Below are 15487 nucleotides of genomic sequence, written 5' to 3'. Positions count from 1 at the left end.
AATATTGTTCACAGCGCTATTATTACTGGCTCTCCAGCAAATGTTGGGGTGGGGTGGGGTGAGACAATATGTATCACTTTTACAGCGGCTGCAATGCTGTCAGTGACTGGGGTGTGAGTGTAGTGGGGGTTGTTAACAATTTTAGGGTGTTGTGTTAAAGTTTTTAAAGTCACAAATCTTTTGTATATGTGGCTTTAATAAACCGAAATTTTGGTAAAATATTAAAAATATTATTACGGTTTTATAGTGTGTACCTATTTGGGTATGAGGAATTACTGCTGCAGCCCCTTTTGCAGAATCCTAACACCGTTCACAGGCGAGACGCTGTGGTATCATTATTCGACTGTATCGATATACTTTTTACTTTTAACAAAAAATAAATAAATGCTTTCAAGTCACACAACAAGAACTTATACAAAATTACAGTTAGAATTATTGCTATTCATGGAAAATATTTACCATTAGAATTAATTTACTTGGAGAAAAAAGTACTGATTCTGAAAGGAAATGTGCTTCAACCTTGTTGTAAATATGCATGTCTAACTTTACGTCTTATTACAAATATGCATGCGCATGCGTATGTAACTGTACGTTTTGTGGCAAATGTGCATGACTAAATTTACAGTTTGTTGTAAATATGCATGCATGTTTTTATTTTTTTTGGTGCAAATATGCATGTTTAATTTTACATGTTGTTGCAAATATGCATGCATGTTTTTATTTTTTTTGGTGCAAATATGCATGTTTAATTTTACATGTTGTTGCGAATATGCATGCATGTTTAACTGTACAGCTTGTTACAAATATGCATGTTTATCTGTACGTCATGTTGCAAATATGCGTGCATGTTTGATTTTACATCTTGTTGCAAATATACATGTTTAATATACATCTTGTGGTAAATATTGTTACTACTTTATAGACTTAAACAAAGTAACAGAAAAAGCGAAAACCAACAAGTTTTATAAAATTCAACTAATAAATTAATTCCCTAGAATACAAAGTAAAAATGTAAAAAAGAACTTGGAGTATTGTGAACTACATCCCAAAATTGAAAATTCCAATGGTATTCTAGATAAATTCCAATTTTGAATGTGTTGCTGTGTACGCAGTTTTGAATGTACTAACGAGCCAACGGACTGGAGTGTGGCGATGTGTTGCGAATCTTTTGATTATGACAGTAGTATAATCCAAAATGCCCATGTCTGTATTACCACAATAATTCCAAAAATTATGTTTAATCCAAGAATATTTGAGCACTTTGTAATTTCAATGAATAATAATTTGAATAAGTAAATCCAGCTAAATTGAAACAACCTGAACACAACAATTAGACTGATTCTGCTTTTGATGTTAGGGAAAGATTGTATAATTCTTAGGTAAACAAGATTGTATAACCCTCTACTTGACCTAGGTAGCAATTACCATTTTCTGGATACACAATGTTAATGGAAAATTTAAATTATGGAAAGTTTTTAAGATCAGAATCAAGTCTGTGTCTTTAACTCAGATGGTAGTAAATATCTTTACATTTAATAATTATCTGAATAGTTACTCAACAGCCATACAGAAATAATAACTATGCATTATGTTGTTTACAAAATAAGTGTCACTGGTCAGGTACACCATTAACTTGACTTTTAACAAAGGTCAAGTACAAAATACAGATATACATAACATATAATCATTAAAACAAGCAAACAATACAAATTAAATAAACATATCAATATGCATGGATGTTTTAACTGTACAGCTTGTTGCAAATATGCGTGTTTAATTTTACATCTTGTTGCACATATGCATACTTGTTGAATTGAACATTGTTGAAAACACACTGTTACTAAGGTTGCAAAGTGTGCATATAGTTTTCACAGCAGTATCAATCTCATTTCGCTCTCGTGTAACAAAGTTCTCTTTTTTATAATTCTAGAGTGAAGTTGAGTCTATTAACTAAAAAAATATTCGTACTTTTTCAGTTTTCACATTAACAGGCTGCTTGTTTGGAGCTCTTACCTACGGCCTGATTGGCCCATTTATTTCAAAAATCTCAAGGCCAAAGAAATGTCCCGAGAATCATCAGTAAGTACGCTATTGTTTATTCATCTTTTCTCAAAGTTTATTGACAATCATATCGTCAGAAAATTCTGTCATGTACATGCTTACATGTTATGTTCAAAGTAAATGATGTCAGGCTGTGCTATGTATTTTTTTTAATGTAATCTGCCTATCCTTACTGACAAAACAACATATTCTTTTTTAAAACAGTTGACTACATGTTTGCCGCTGCTGCAATTTTGTGAATCTAACCCTCCCCACACAAGAAAAAAAGAAAATTCCAAAGAGCTCTTTAATGACAGAAAAGGGTTGCCACTATAGAAGAATAATGATGCCAACTTTTATTTATTTATTTTTTCTCTCGAATATAATTTCATTTAAATTTCCAGGGTACATTCAACGTTGAAGTGGCCATTCATCGCCATTGCACTACCCATGGGACTTCTTATTGGGGCCGTTGTACTTATCCTTGAAATATTCTGGGATTGGCAGAAAGATCTGAGTAACCTGAACCCAAATGTAAGTGTGTGTGTGTGTGTGTGTGTGTGTGTGTGTGTGTGTACTATGATACAGGTTAGAGAATTAGAAATTTTTTAATTCGTACTCTACGGAGATTCTCTATAATTAAATCTATATAAATTGATTTCTTTCATAGTAATCCGGATTGACTGTGTAGATACATGATAATTAATTACTAGGTCGTCATGCGAGTGTGTCTCTTACACGCGAGAGCATATAACACCGACTGAGGAACATCATTTTTTTGGTGATGTGTGCTTAGTCGTGAAGGAATATGGGCTCGTGTGCCTAGGCAAGGCGATGGGTGCCCTTTACCCGCTGACCTGGCTTCGAATCTCCGTAGAGTACAAATTAAAAATTCTCCAACCTGTATGATAGTATTGTTTGTATTTAAGTAATTATTCTGCCTAGTATTATCAAGCATTCTTCTATAGGAATCCAGAGATAACACTTTCCGTTCTGTCTGATATATTTGCATAACTATATATCTTTATTTAACACACAGATTATCCAAATCGGAATCACATTACGTGGTCCTTGCCTCCGTTTCCGTGATGGAATTCTCACTGTAATTTATGCTTTACTTATTTGAAATAAAGAAACCCGCAAGAAAAGAAGAACATTAATATTTTTCTGCTTAATTTGGTACATGTTCTCAAAACATTTAAACACATGATAGTCTTCCTTCGTGACCATTTTTACCCATTAAGATAACAGAGCAATGTGACCGCTCCGGCGGCCTAGTGGTTAGAGCGTCCGCCTCGGATGCGGGAGGTCGTGGGTTTGATCCCCGACCGAATCATACCAAAGACTTACAAAAATGGTACTTACAGCTGCCTCGCTTGGCGATCAGAGGTTAGTCTTATGACTGGTCGGCCTGGTGTCAATATAATGTGACTGGGTGGAAAATCATGCTACATGTCTGCGGCATGATGCCCCGGTGCTAGACATCACTATAAACTGCCACACTGCAGACATCGTAGCGATATGACAGAAAAGTTGTTAAAGCTACGTTAGAAAATCCAAATCACACACACACACACACACACACACACAAGCAGAGCAATGAGGACATTTTACGGGTAAATAATCTGTTCAAACGAACGAATAACGACTTTTGATTGGTTAAAACCGTTGATAACATTATTAAATAAAGAATAAATTTCTTCCTCAACCTAGAAAAACAAATCTGCACGTTATTTAAAGTTCATATTGTTATGGTTAACATTTATATCTAGACACCTTTAGTTGCATTCCAACTGGCAATAACGCTGATTATTAACCCGCCCCCCTCCCAAAAAAAATTAATAAGTATTTTATAAGTAGGTCAAACGCATTCTTCATATATTAGAACAGAGGATCGTTAGATGCAGGATTTGTTATTATCGAGAGAATTTGGTCGTATTAGCTATACTAATATTTACCGCCATAGGGTCATTTATAGATATTTACATTAGACATCAAATTTTGAGGTGTTTTATATTTTGTCTTCAGAGAACTCTACTTCATGGCGATAATATATTTGTGGCTGTGGCTTGGCGACCTTCAAGTTCTGGTAAATAATGCTCTTCACTCCCTTCTCCCCCCCCCCCCCCACCACCACCACCACTATCTCTCTTTTGGAAACAAAGCATTGGATCAGTAACAATCAATACAAATTTTGTTCTCGATACTTTGACGCATACACTTATTCAAAATTATATCGATGGTAGGCAAAGCTGCCCTTGTCGCTGCTGGCTATACAGTTGAACAATGCAACTGTGCGTTTGTTTGTGTGTTTGTTTGCTCACTTTTCTGCTCGTTTCAAGTAATACTAAGGCAAAGCAGTTTCAAAATGGCTGACTGATTCCAACTCCTTGCATAAATGTCCACTCCCAGAACCCATCTAAACCACCCATCACAACACACGCGCACACAAGCACGCACACGCGCAGTATCACAATAATAATACATTAGTAATCTGATTAAAATCGGACGGATGTACGACAGGGGAGATCTGATTTTAATCAGATTGAATCACTTAGCAGGATGACATTCCAATTTAAAATATGAAATACAGTTCAGACGTGTAAATCTCTTATCATCGGCACAATATGTATCCATTGACACAAAGAGTATTTTCAAGGCTTGCTGCATCAATCAGTGACTTAATGCTATCAAAATATATACAGGTTTCATTCGATTTACACGTCATATTTCTTAAAATATAACGATACCATACGATAATTCTTCAACAGACACATACCAACAGCACAGTCTGATAAAAATTAGATCATCACTGTCCTGCACGTAGGGGTTCTAAGTAGTGGGTTTCAGTACAACTAGGGTCTATACATCAGGAAGTAATTTATAATGCAGTAAAACATTTCTTATCAATCGGATCCTCTGTATAATAAAGACGGTTCTAACACCAGTTATGCCCCCTTTTGACACCTGTCTACTTTATGAAACGGTCAGAATGTTTAGTCCCAATGTGCGGTATTGAAAAGTTTAATTGTAACTTCAACATGTTTTTAACCTGATTACAATTATATTTCTGGTTGGTGAAAACATTCGATTAACTCTGACCTTATCCCCGTGTCATGTAAAAAGTCTTGACCATAGTAATTACTCAGTCTGTCAGAAGGTTTTGCGGAGGAAAACCTGACAAAACTCTGAATTGAAGCTGATAAAATACCATAATTATTCGCTTATAAGACGGCCATACTGCAAAGTACACATACCCAGATCTGCCGTCGCCTAATGCTCAGACAGATCTGGATCTGTGCAGTTTTTTAAGAGTGATAAGTAAAACAAGCAGCATAGACCTTGATCTGCAGTCGCATTATGTCACAGCACATCTGGATATTTGTTATTTGCAGTGTAATCGACTTATGAGTGAGTACATACAGTATGTTCATAATTTTTCATTTTTTCAAAGTGCTACTTTGCAAATTTATTAAAATTGATTTTTTTTAAAAAAATGGTTAAAGTCTTTTATATATTTATCAGGGTTTGATACTGATTGCTATGATATCTTTCAGAAATAAGATAAAGTCATATTGCGTTATATAACAGTGGTCAGTCAATAGACGGCAACGCAAACACTGATATGTGTATGTGATATCATAAGGGAACCTCTAAAACTATTACTATTGATTATAAAACGTACGTATGAGTGTACACCCAATGTAGATTTCATCGAAAATTCAGTATCAACAGTTGGTTACCCTATTTTAATCTTTTGGCCACATTATTGTGTTAACTGGTGGTGTCTGAAAATGGAGCCTCCCCCTGTTTCACTAAACATCTCCAACTTTCTTCCTCAAATTGAAAGTTTCAACATCTTCCTTAAAACTTGGTTTCGAATTGAAAGTCTTAGCGTTAAGCAGGCGTAAGGATTAAAATACAATCATAATATATTTCTGAAATTAGTTTTGCTTGAGATCTGAGGAAAATATTTTTTTAAAGGAATTCCTCAACTGGATTTTAACAAATAAAATGACTTCTTTGTGTACAGTTATAAAACTTAACAATGATATTTCATCTTCTATATTATATATACATATCACAAAAATCACAGTATGGCCATAAATTTCATATACAAGATAACCCGATAAAGCAATATCTCCATTTGAGAGAACATGTTTGGAAATTTAGTGAAACTGGAGCCTGATCTTCAGATTGTTATATACATGTTTTATCACAACTGCGCAGTGTTATTCTTTACATCTGTTTGCATTCATGTCAACACTGTGCTCATCTTTCCGCCAAGAACATTTTTCAATCATGTAAATAGAAACTTTGGACGTGAAATACCTTTTGGGTATAATTGTTTTGAATTTTTTCAATTTGTCGTAATTTTTGGCTTTTAGTTTTGCTGCACGATTTATTATTATTATTATTATTATTATTATTATTATTATTATTATTAAATTGATTAATTAATCTATTTATTTATTTGAGCTAGGTACAAGCAAACCTCTAATGAGATTAACATTTTGCATAAATGTGCATTATATAAAAATAAATTCAAATTGTACACTCTTGAAGTTTCATTATATATTATATACATACATGAATACAATATTGTGTACAATATTCCATAACCGTTAATATGTACATTGAACACTATTGTTTCCTGGCATGAATTTGTTTCAGCTATTTGTAGTCTGTTTTCTATATAAGTTTGAAAGAAATCCCATTCCAGACATGGTTTATCATCATCAAGTTTTTATGATATTCCATCACTGGAATCACAGTGAAACTTTCCTTAACCGGTCCCCTGCATAACCTGGCTTCCTGATCAATCTGGACCTCCTTGTATTGTATTGCAGTGTGTGTGTGTGTGTGTGATTTAGATGTTTTAACGTAACTTTAACAATGTTTCAGTCATATCGCTACGATGTCTGCAGTGTGAGAGTTTATAGTGATGTCTAGCACTGGGGCATCATGCCGCAGACATGTAACAAGACGTACCACCCAGTCACATTATCCTGACACCAGGCCGACCAGCTCTAACACTAACCTCTCAATGCTGAGCGCCAAGCGAGATAGCTGTTAGTACCATTTTTGTAAGTCTTTGGTATGACTCGACCGGGGTTTGAACACGCGACCTCCCGCATCCGAGGCGGACGCTCTAACCACTAGGCCACCGGAGCGGAGTATTGCATTGTAATAAATGCTTCAATTTGCAGCACACTGGCGTTTTGAAACCCGTCATATTTTTTCAGTCTATAAATGCTTTCATATATTATTATTATTATTATTATTATTATTATTATTATTATTATTATTATTATTATTATTATGTACAAAAGCAAAATCTTACGATTCATTAAGCTATCCACATTTTTATCATGAACTTAATTCCTGGTATTAACATCAGATATCATTAGTATATTAAAAGAGGCGATTTACTTATTGGTATATGCATTTATTAATAAACGCAATCTTTAAATAAAAGTTGCTTTTACGCCCCAGCATCTCAATAAGACTAGTAAGTTCTAGAGTGCTAGCTCTGTCCGTCAGATGCGCACATGTACATCACACCTTAATTTAGTTTTGCTCATAGGTCAGTTTTTAGAAACTGTGCTGGGGCATTCTTGTTCTATGAACACATCCTAGTTAGGAAATAACAAGTGTTAAATTTTTTGTTTCCACAGATGGAAATGAGTGAGGTAGAGAATAAATAAGGTCCCAGTAAAACGAAACCATTTCATGTTGAGAAACTTGAGACAAACCCGTATGGTAAATCATTATGGATAAAATCGGCTTCCAAGAAAGAGTAAGAGCTATCTTGATTAACCGTAGACAGCCTGTAATTTTTTATTCTAAACTACACATTGCATTTGCAATTTAATGTTTTAGAAAGTTTATGTTCTGGCCTGGCCAGGAGGAAAACTGAAATAAATATATAATGAATCTGCTATTACACAATTTGTAGTTGGACGATGTTATCAACAATCATGGCTTTATCTATTTGTAGGCATTATAATCGGCCTGCTTCAGCTTCCAATTGTGTTTGCTGTCAAGGATTCGCTAGGTGGCAGTTCCAGTTATGTTACAGTGGTCTCCCAGTGGTTGGTGACGAAAAAACTACAAGAAATATTCCCGTACCTTGAAAAGAAACGGACTGGAGTGGGGAATTGGTGGCAGGTAGGCAATGCTTGCACGCACTCCCCAGATTAAGAACTATACACTAAAGATTATTATTCTAGATGGGTGAACAGTAACACTAAAGATTATTATTCTAGATGGGTGAACAGTATCACGCTTGCTTTTCATTTCTATGGTTCCGGCTTCAGTCCTCGGTTCCAGCACATGCTAAAGTGGTCGCCCATCCAAGGTCAGTGCTTTTACGAGTTCTCCGGTTGCATCCTCCTAGAATGCTAACATCGCACCAAAGTTTGAGCCGTCGACAGCGCGATTGCGTAAGTTGGTAAAACTTGAGATACATGGTATACATGGTTAAGCTTCAGGTTAATAGAGCATAAGAAATACATTTCAACACAAGTTTAGAACTTTGCATGTACTTTAAAAGCATATGAATATATATATATATATATATATATATATATATATATATATATATATATATATATATGATTTATAAACGTTCAGATGATGATTATGAGGATAACGACAGTGAAAGTGGTGGTTAGTTTTGCTAAGTGATAGTGGTGGTTAGTTTTGCTATTATTATTGTTGTTGTTGCTATTATTATTATTATTAACAGGTTTTCTACGTCTCGGGTGCCATTCTGGGCGGTGCAATATCTGCTCTTTTGTCGAATACCATGGCAACGGCACATGGCCCAAGCATACCAGCTGCCCTCTTTGGTGGCGTACTGATGTTATGGGGTGCTAGACTAGCTGCAGGATGCACAAGGTTTGTTCTGCTTCCTTCTTTCAATACTAGCGATGAGTCCCGACTATGGTAGATAAGGGCGAGAGCCCCAGCTGTCGTAGACCAGCAAATAGATCTCGTTTTTTTTTTCTTCTGATATTTCTGGTAGCGGAGACCATCTGTGCAAGACACTAGTTGGAATGGACTTTTGTGCCGAAATACTTTTACCTTAGATGTCTGTCTCTGGCAGGGAGTACGATCTGATGTCCTGTATGGCCGGCACAACAGCCATCTTGAAATATTGTTATTGCTACTCCACCTGAATGGAAAGTCATATCTTGAAAAAAGTTATCTATACTACTCCCCAAATGGTTGGCTATATCAACATGTGGTTTTTAACAGATATCCTTCTTATGATATCTACTTGGCCATAAATGAAAATGGCGCCAGTCGTTCATCCAATGTGGCTACCGCCACGACCATCAAAATATAAGAGATCAGCATTGATAATGTCGAATTTTTTGGAAAAATTAGATTTTAATGAAATGACTAAAATTTCTTTGTGCAAACGACCTTTCAGGAACCGGCTGAAATGCATTTGTTTGCTTTTGTCATCCTACGTAAAAACCAATAGGATGAACTCAATAAATATGTTATTTTCTCTTTAGGCTTTAATGGTGCTCTCTGTTGCAGTATGTAATATTATTCACTAACTGGCAAATCTCCATGAAAGTCAGAGGACTATATTAATGATTTTTTTTTACGGATTACAATAGGCTGCTGTAAATACTCATTGGATACATTAGTGTAGTGGCGCCTTTAAAAGATTACAAAACTTGCAACTATTTTATAAAAAAATTATCATTTCTGTATCTGTAGCAACACTGACGCATAAATACAAAGTTTGATTTCATTTGCTACAGAGTACAATATATCTCAAAGTCAGTGGTGCATAAGGAATATCGTGTTATGCCATGGGAGTTACATGTAAGGTCCAACAACACAAGAACTCATTTGTTATACTCATAACAAATTTACCTTCTTTGATATGTCTGAGCAATGAAGAAATAAATTTCTTCAAGCAAATCACCATTTCAGTCCCAAAACCACTTTCATTCAAGCTTGGTCTGTATATTGTTTAATATTTAAATATTGTAAAATGTCTCTATTTTTGGCCAAAATATCTGCCTAGGCTTTTGCTTTGAAATAAGATGCCCCAGAAAGTTATAAATGGTACCTTTAATCTCTCAGTAGGTGTTGCTGAAGACAGCATATCACTTTTTTGGCACCTAAAATATAATATGGACAGTTATGAGGGTCATGTCCAGCAATATAAAAATACACAGATATTACTTGCTCCAATATTGTTTGCTTAGTGTCTGCACTCGATAGTAATCTGAAATTGGAAACTCAGAGTGTTACTGACTGGCTTCTCGTGACGTAACTGGTTGACATTGCGTTTGACACTATGAATGTATGTCGCAGTGCAAAATGTAAGCATTCCTAGCAAAGAAAACTATCCAACATTGCACGGTGTGTGTGTGTGTGTGTGTGTGTGTGTGTGTGTGTGTGTGGGTGGGTGGGTGTGTGGGTGTGTGTGTGTGTGTGTGTGTGGGTGGGTGGGTGGTTTCTAGCAAGCTAGACAGTATTGGCCATAAAAGAATATAAACCAAATTTATGTTTTATCAAAAAGCTCAACATTAACTGTTCCAAGTTTTCGATGATCTACAGAAAGTGTAAAATTCATGCAACATGAAAAATCTGTATGCTGGCTATTATTATTATTACCATTATTATTATTTCAGTGGTCATGGTTTGTCTGGATTGGGTCTCCTGGCATGGTTATCGTTCTTGGCAGTGCCCTGTATGTTTGCTGGGGCTATTGGAACTGGTTTTGCCATGCAAGCAACAGGGGCTCTTAATGACTACAAGCAGTATACACTCCAGACATGAGCTCATATGGCAACTTAAGGCTAAAGAGGTGCAAATATTCAATACTATCTCAAACATGCAGACTTGTTCCACTTTCAGGAAACTTGACCACTTCTCGCAGATCATAGAAGATTCATGAATATATATTTCACAGTCTGCGGATGATTAGCTCCATACATCATCAATGACAAGCTTGTGATTCACAAAGAATTTCGTTTGAGAGACGCTGATTTTATCACGACCTTTCGCCATCCATTCTTCGCAAGCCAAGTTTCTGATATGTCTGTAGATTAGCTAACATATCAGAAACATAGTTTGTAAAGAAACTGTCGTCTATAATTTAGTTTTCTCACTCTGAAAGACGTTTCTGACCTTGAGGTATTGTCTTTTTTTATTTCGTGGTGTAATCCACCACCGCAATATTGCATCATTCAAACACAAGATTGCTTTCAGTTTGCTCACCAAGATTTTGAACACAGAAAAAATAAAACAATTAGTTTTTTGGGCATTAATTGTACTGTATAAATCTGTATTATGTGTTAAAAGTTTATTTTCAAGAAAGTTCTTCATGGCCTGCAAAACATTTAGAGTGAAGTACAGTACGTTCAGTACATAAATGTAGGCCCTAGTTTTATAAGCGCATTAAGACAGGACCAAGCTTTTGCCTCAGTCTAACTATGAATCACCTTAAAATATATAAATGTATAAATTGTGTTATAAAAAAACATTTGATTTCTTGAGAAATGTCGAAGTTTCAGTATTCAGATGTTACACACTTAGACATTCAGCCACGGTAAAACAACGGGAAGGTTATTTAAATGCTGTGATTTATAACTCATTTTTAAAATGGGTAATTTTTGCTATCAAGCTTTGGACGACTTTATTAAGGACATCATACCAAGAATGAACCAATCAAAAGTCATTATTGCTCATTATTTATTCCATTAGATCCTTTAACTTCAGTGATACAATCAAATATAACCTTAAAACCGTAATAGTTTTTGTTCATAGAGAAATCTTTGTGATGAAAAGTTCCAGTAATTGTCTAACTTGTTTCTGAAAAGCTTTGCTTAAAAATGATCAGGTAGAAAATGGTTTCAAACAATATTTTACACGATGATTGACACTTTCTTGTATGTTTAGCAGCATCATACTGCTTATTTTTCTGTAAAAAGGGTTCATTAGAGCTAGAAACTTCATCCAGTTTCTTTTTCTTGCCTAAATAAGAGAGGAGACTCATTTCATCAAGAAAAATTATACTCTGTGTAATGATTAACTTATTCTTGCAGCTGAAAGATTTGTGAATACAGATATCAATACACATCACAACTATCAGTACACATCACAATTATCAATACATATCACAATTATCAATACACGTCACAATTATCAATGCACATCACCATTGTCATCTAGTCACGTTTAAATCAGCGACATACATCAAAATATTTGACTAGTCGACTTTCGAGATTGAGAACACATTTTACCCATTTAATTGTTGCTAATCAGTATTTTATATATGACTATTGTTCCCTGGTTAATTGTCACATAAACAACAGATCATAAACACTTCGTGTTGGTGTTATGTTTTTGGTTCATTGATTATGCTTTTATTAAAATCATGGTTGTTAATTGTTAGTGACAAGTGCTATTTATTTCCAAACACGCATGTCAATGAAATCGCACAAGTTATATTATTATCAATTAACACCTTACACAAAGACTGCAACGTGCATCAAAACAATATTTAAACTCAGCCAGCTTACAAACGGCTTTTTTTGGGACCTGAACATCAACTCGACACCGACTGCAAGTTGGAAATATGTTTTGTGGCATTATAAATGGAACAATAACACTCTTCAACTCAGTTTGTTGGACTTGCCTGTGGGCAAGAGCCTTGAGCTTGCCCGAGCCGAATTTGAACTTTCCTGGGTTTGCTTTCAAATATTATTAAAGCAAGCGTTGATAAAATCAGTGTTGTAGGTTAGCCCATTGTTTTATTGACTCAGAAAAATTCCAGTCTTTAAATACAAGTCATTAAGTAAATGTGATGTATTTCTGATATTTACTAAATCAGAATTTGACTACTCGACAGTCTAAGTGATTTTGCTGACCCCCAATGTCGTAAATTAGCATCTCGAAATGAAAGTACAAGTTTCAGACCCAATAGCCACTAAGGTAAGAACAATAATTACAGTACTGTTTCACTTTATTTGTCTAAAATGGTATATTTACATTGTTGTACATGGCAAAGATCTATTTGGATATATGAAAGTAACGTTAAAAAGACCATTATCTAATTAAGAAATACTTGCAATATTTAAGTAAATGCAAATACTTTTCTCAGATCAATCTGCAAATCATTGAAATAAAAGTTATGTTTCTGACCTCTTCTAAAAGTTAAAACTTGTTGCGCACAAAAAATGTATGTGATAAGGTCTTATTCATACACCGTGGATAATGATCTTGCAAAACACCCATTACTACTTTGTAGGAAATCATTTTATTTGGCTTTCTCCTTCAACAAAGACTAAATTTTCATGTGTTGCCACCTTATTCGTTTGTTGCCATCTTATGCATGTGTTGCCACCTTATTCGTTTGTTGCCATCTTATGCATGTGTTGCCACCTTATTCGTTTGTTGCCATCTTATGCATGTGTTGCCACCTTATTTGTTGCTGTTATTTTTTACGTTTGATGTGATATTTAAGATGTCCTGCTTTAAGTTTCCATTTGTGTCAGTGTTTAATTTGTATAGAATTGCGCCTATTTTCTGTCTGAAAATGTGTGTGTTTGTGTGTGTGTCTGTGTGTTTATAATGTAGTATTTTTGTTCTTCATTGGGTGCAATCTTTCGAGAAAGCAATATAGGGTATACATATACATGATTATAAATTACATATGAAGTTTTACACATATGAGAAAGTCATATCCCATGACATTCAGGAAAAGAAAGTGAAAACTTGGCAGGCAGTTTTATTGCCAGTGATAAAAAGATGTTATCTTGGGATGAAAATTAACCTCTTCCACCAAGGTATAAAGATGTTATCCAAGAATGAAACTTAACCTCCTCCACCAAGGTATAAAGATGTCATCTTGGGATGAAAATTAACCTCCTCCACCAAGGTATAAAGATGTTATCTTGGGGTGAAACTTAACCTCCTCCACCAATGTATAAAGATGTTATCTTGGGATGAAAATTAACCTCCTCCACCAAGGTATAAAGATGTTATCTTGGGATGAAAATTAACCTCCTCCACCAAGGTATAAAGTTGTTATCCAGGAATGAAACTTAACCTCCTCCCCCAAGGTATAAAGATGTTATCCAGGAATGAAACTTAACCTCCTCCACCAAGGTATAAAGATGTTATCTTGGGATGAAAATTAACCTCCTCCACCAAGGTATAAAGATGTTATCCAGGAATGAAACTTAACCTCCTCCACCAAGGTATAAAGATGTTATCTTGGGATGAAAATTAACCTCCTCCACCGAGGTATAAAGATGTTATCCAGGAATGAACTTAACCTCCTCCACCATCTTTCATAATCCTGAAGGCATTATATATTCCACTACTTTAAAAAAATTATACATGCAATTGCATATAATCTTTGTATACATAAAAGTTTTGTTACTCTGTCTATATCATGTGGTACTTGTGTTACCATATTAAACTTGACTGGTATATTACCATTTATTTTGTAGCTTTCATTCTTACCTTATTTCAGTGTCAGGAAGATCCACGTGTATTATCATTTATACTGAATCCACGTGTATTATCATTTATACTGAATCCACGTGTATTATCATTTATACCAAAGCCACGTGTATTATTGTTGTTGTTATTATTATTATTATTGTTATTATTTTGCTGTGTTATATAATCTTATACTGAATCCATATGTGCTATTTTATGCTGAATCCATGTGTGCTATTTTATGCTGAATCCATGTGTATTATCATTTTTTACTTAATGTGTATTATCATTTTATACTGAATTCATGTGTAATATATTATTTTCTACTGAATCTATGTGTATTATCATTTATACTGAATCCATGTGTATTATCATTTATACTGAATCCACATGTATTATCATTTATACTGAATCCACGTGTATTATCATTTATACTTAATCCACGTGTATTATCATTTATACTTAATCCATGTGTATTATCATTTATACTGAATCCACGTGTATTATTGTTGTTGTTGTTGTTATTATTATTATTATTATTATTATTATTGTTATTATTTTGCTGTGTTATATAATTTTATACTGAATCCATGTGTGCTATTTTATGCTAAATCCATGTGTGCTATTTTATGCTGAATCCATATCTATTATCATTTTTTACTTAATGTGTATTATCATTTTATACTGAATTCATGTGTAATATATTATTTTCTACTGAATCTATGTGTATTATCATTTCATACTGTGTTTTCTTTTTCCTCAATCCCATGTAATATAATCAGCAAATAAAATGACAGGTTGGGGAGGCGGTAAAATATAATATGTGAATAATCTTGTAATGTTCCAACTTAAAACTATATCAATGCATAATGTTCTTTAAGGTTACAAAGCATCCATGTAAGTTCATAATATTTTGCAATATTTCTTGGTTTGTTTCTTATTCACTTTCATATAAAACTCA

The 15487-nt window shown here is 34.4% G+C and overlaps 1 protein-coding gene across 1 annotated transcript in view; it reads left to right on the top strand.

Moving 5' to 3' along the window:
- LOC149793757 (uncharacterized) overlaps positions 1-15245 on the top strand; it is a 66533-nt gene extending 51288 nt beyond the window's left edge. The window contains exons 5-10 of the mRNA XM_089967742.1: positions 1977-2079; positions 2445-2574; positions 4069-4129; positions 8042-8211; positions 8792-8943; positions 10707-15245. Of these exons, the coding sequence (XP_089823868.1) occupies positions 1977-2079; positions 2445-2574; positions 4069-4129; positions 8042-8211; positions 8792-8943; positions 10707-10854 (764 nt within the window). The 3' untranslated portion in view covers positions 10855-15245. The remainder of the gene's footprint in view (positions 1-1976; positions 2080-2444; positions 2575-4068; positions 4130-8041; positions 8212-8791; positions 8944-10706) is intronic.
- Positions 15246-15487: the final 242 nt, after the last annotated feature.

Source organism: Sinohyriopsis cumingii, chromosome 8 (assembly GCF_028554795.1).
Source record: "Sinohyriopsis cumingii isolate HCF-2022 chromosome 8, ASM2855479v2, whole genome shotgun sequence".
Classification (NCBI taxonomy): Eukaryota; Metazoa; Mollusca; class Bivalvia; order Unionida; family Unionidae; genus Sinohyriopsis; species Sinohyriopsis cumingii.
The sequence above is the reverse complement of the archived record's forward strand: the minus strand, read 5'-3'. Positions and strand labels throughout refer to the sequence as shown.